Source organism: Ciona intestinalis, chromosome 14, assembly GCF_000224145.3.
Source record: "Ciona intestinalis chromosome 14, KH, whole genome shotgun sequence".
Classification (NCBI taxonomy): Eukaryota; Metazoa; Chordata; class Ascidiacea; order Phlebobranchia; family Cionidae; genus Ciona; species Ciona intestinalis.
The window spans coordinates 2,452,779-2,456,308 of NC_020179.2; the positions used below are offsets into that span (position 1 = coordinate 2,452,779).

Here is a 3,530-nt window from a genome sequence, read left to right on the forward strand (position 1 = left end):
TCCTCAGCCAAGCAGCATATTTATTACAAAACAGTAGGGATCACACGTGGATTCATTGCATCATAATAACGATTGTTTGACCTGGTAATTGATTAAACATAATAGCAATTCACACGTTGATTATCTGCGTCATAATAGCAATTGTCCCCTTGATTATTTAACCTGCATGTGCTTAAAAACAGGTTGGATATTTGCCTATTCACGAATGCGCATAAGTAAAGATAGGCTTGCAAAAATACTTTGTACACGCATAAAGCAACGCCTAAGTTTAAAAAGTTAGGAACACCGGTGTAGGGAATATAGCATGAAATGTCACGCTGTACGTAATTTATGTGGATTAAAATAATGCTACGACAATCATTTGCGATCGTTTGGTTTGAACTTAATAAGGTGCTCGCGTACCACCTGGGAGGCCTTCGCGTACCATAGTTTGGGAAACACTGATTTAAACTAATCATCAGAAACAGAAATTATACAAAAACTACAGATCTTATGGGAGCAAATAAAACACGATTGTTTACCAATAATCTCGTTTGTGACGTAACAATCTAATGTTTTTTCAAAGGTTTATTCTGATGTAAATAATCGTTACATTATCCACGATGCACATGCGTAAAACTTGCACCAATGTTTCATCTGTTTATATTAGTTTAGATACGTCTTTTTAATAATGTAGTGTTTTTAATTTACCGCGTAAAATAGGATATATATTAGTGTGCACAACCAATAAAGGGAGTGTTTTATCGTGTCATAGATAAACGTTGACTGGACGTAAATATGACAGCCCCCTTTTGAACGCGCTGGTTGCCCCACTGAAGGTAATTATTTGTTGTGCTTTAATTTTTTCTTTGTATGACCGACAATTTAGACAACCCGTAACGAACCACTGGGTTAGAGAAACTGTCGTACAGTGTCTTGGCCAAGAACACCTGCTAACAATATTTTTCACATACGATTTACGCCCCAAACCAGTATCCTTTGGGCCAAGGGCAGGCGCACAACAGTTGTGCCATAAATATGGGAAATAATGATTGACACATGTCATAATAATTGACACATGTCATACGTACCCTCAGCCACCACATCATCAATGGTGACATGATACCTCCCAACTCGTAACACCTTCCCCACATATTCGCTTCCAGCAGTTTGAGTGAAAAACTTCTTCATATTTGGTTTATGCCACAACTAAAATCCAAGTTGATTTTCTTTGCACTTCCCTACATTCTTGTACATTTAAAGTCAACCTAATATCTAGAACCAAAGATTGTTAAGCATATAAGCAAAGTGTCACATATATATATGATATATCCCTATAAATACATAATACAAAAACAAAAATGTCTGTAAAACTTAACCATAAGATCTATCATCATTACTATAAATGGTACACCACATAATTTATTTCTAACAAAAAAGACAAGGACCCACATTTCATTCATTCATTTAATATTATAGCAAACATAGATAAATACAGTGTTCTATGAACTCTTTACAGTAAAAAAGCAAGATGACTGACAAACTCATGCCTGCTGAAATAAATTGGTTTTGTGAGAATGATGTCATTGAACAATCATTTAAATTAATAAATTACTTGATAATACACGTCACTTAGTTATACAGTAACTTGGAAAACAAAAGTTCACAAAATCTTTACATTATACACTCCACAACTACTTTCATTAGAAAATTAACAGTTTAGTAAATAATTTTTGGTAAAATATAAGCTACAAAGTTGACAGGTTAAAGTATATATACATAAAACAATCAATAACGTTAAAATAGGGTTACATCATTCAGTTTACTGCTTAGTTACCGAAACCGAAGTTCTCCTGTATTTCCTTCTTTCGTTCATTTGTATATACGATTTCTATGCATTGTGTCGCAAAATTCCGTTTATGGTGAAATTTACATTTACGATTCAAACCTAAAATACCACTTTACCGAATCGTAAGATAAAAAAAGATTAAAAATGTTTTACTTTATAAACATTTAAATACAAAATATAAACACTTACAGCGTTATATTTTCACAGCGTCTTTATGTGCTGATTCACCGTTTAGGGGACATTTCCAAAAAACTGAAAGTCGTCGGACGAATTTCAGCTGTGAAGTTTGTTACGAGATAGTTTTGAGATAAAGTTATATTTAAACGTACTTCTTTCTAATCACATTTAACGTGTGCTTGTACCAGGTTGCATTTATATTTTAAAGGTAGACGTAACTGGTTAAAACGTACGAACTTCCCAGCTATGTTGCTCGCTGGACGATTGCGATCTGCTGTAAAACTAACAAAAGCAGCAAGCAACGTTTACAATGCAACAAAACCTCTTGTTCCGAAAACAGCAAGCAGGGTATTTAAAAGACAGTAAGTGTTATGTAACTTATGCTGTTTCATTTACATACAGTATGCTAAAGTTCTTGTAATAATGTCCTTGTTTTCTTAATAAACCATGTACACTTGATTCCATATTCATTCCTTTTGTATACATAAAATATTGCATAGAGTAACCGATAATCATATCACAACATTTATCTTTGCAGTGGAGGTACAAACCGTATGGGTTACCGATGCATGCCACCGGATGATCCATTAATTGAGATGGCTTGCGACGTTGTCCTTACAGTTCTGTGGGCTTATTTATATTATAACTTCTACCACAGCGGTGGTACACTATTTGTAAGTATACTAATAAATTCACTATCTTTAAAATTAAACCTGAGATGGTATTTTCGGCTACCTAGTCCATCATGGTTATTACATTTTTTAGTTGGCCGACTAAAATTTTGTCATTTTTTTTACTTTTTAATAAATTTTTGTGCAATACTTGTAAAGCTAGTCAAAATCTGCTGACTAAAGTTTAGTTGGGCGACTAAAGGAGCAAAATTGAATTTAGGCGGCGACTAGTTTAGTCAGTAGCGAGAATGCCATACCTTATGGTTTTTCTGCTACTATAGTTCAATTACATTTGTATCTAGCTTCCAGTTTCCTAAATACCAACAAAAACCTAACTACAAAAAAAAGTGTGTGCATATATAATGTAGTTTTTCCATGCAAACCTGGAAATATTCTGAGTTTTTCCCATTGTTCTTCTATCCACTGGCATATCTTTATACTTTTAAGTTAAATTATACTTACAACCATAAAAATTTATACTCATAATACAATTCTTTAATTTAATGTTTTACCCCACCAGAACGTAGGTGTCAACTACCATACATACGAACATCTATCTGATGCTGATCTTGGAATCTAATTGAGTTTAATTATTTCTTACCGTTCAAAGTTCTGATCAATAAATACTGTTAACAAATATTGCAAGTGATATTTATTATTTATTACATAAAATATGAGTGAGACATGTAGTATTATTGAAAGCTATTGAGATGAGGCACTCATTTAATTAGCTATTAAAATTAAACAAAACTTTTTTTTACAATTGAACTACAATATTTTAGTTTAAAGATAGTGTATTGTAGCACTTTAAATTCCTTTTTTTATAAATGAAAAATTGCTATTGCATGAAATTC

At 32.8% G+C, this 3,530-nt stretch overlaps 2 protein-coding genes across 2 annotated transcripts in view; one reads left to right on the plus strand and one right to left on the minus strand.

Annotated features, from left to right (window-relative positions):
* Positions 1–1,256, minus strand: part of LOC113474843 (AP2-associated protein kinase 1-like) — a 3,915-nt gene extending 2,659 nt beyond the window's left edge. The window contains exon 1 of the mRNA XM_026837513.1: positions 1,071–1,256. Coding sequence (XP_026693314.1) covers positions 1,071–1,170 — 100 coding nt within the window. The 5' untranslated portion in view covers positions 1,171–1,256. The remainder of the gene's footprint in view (positions 1–1,070) is intronic.
* An 893-nt stretch (positions 1,257–2,149) lies between these two features.
* On the plus strand, positions 2,150–3,315 carry LOC100179682. Its single transcript, XM_002125933.5, has 3 exons — positions 2,150–2,367; positions 2,544–2,679; positions 3,197–3,315. Exons 1-3 carry the CDS (start codon positions 2,252–2,254, stop codon positions 3,254–3,256), a joined length of 312 nt encoding a protein of 103 aa, XP_002125969.1. The 5' UTR covers positions 2,150–2,251; the 3' UTR covers positions 3,257–3,315.
* The last annotated feature ends 215 nt before the right edge of the window (positions 3,316–3,530 follow it).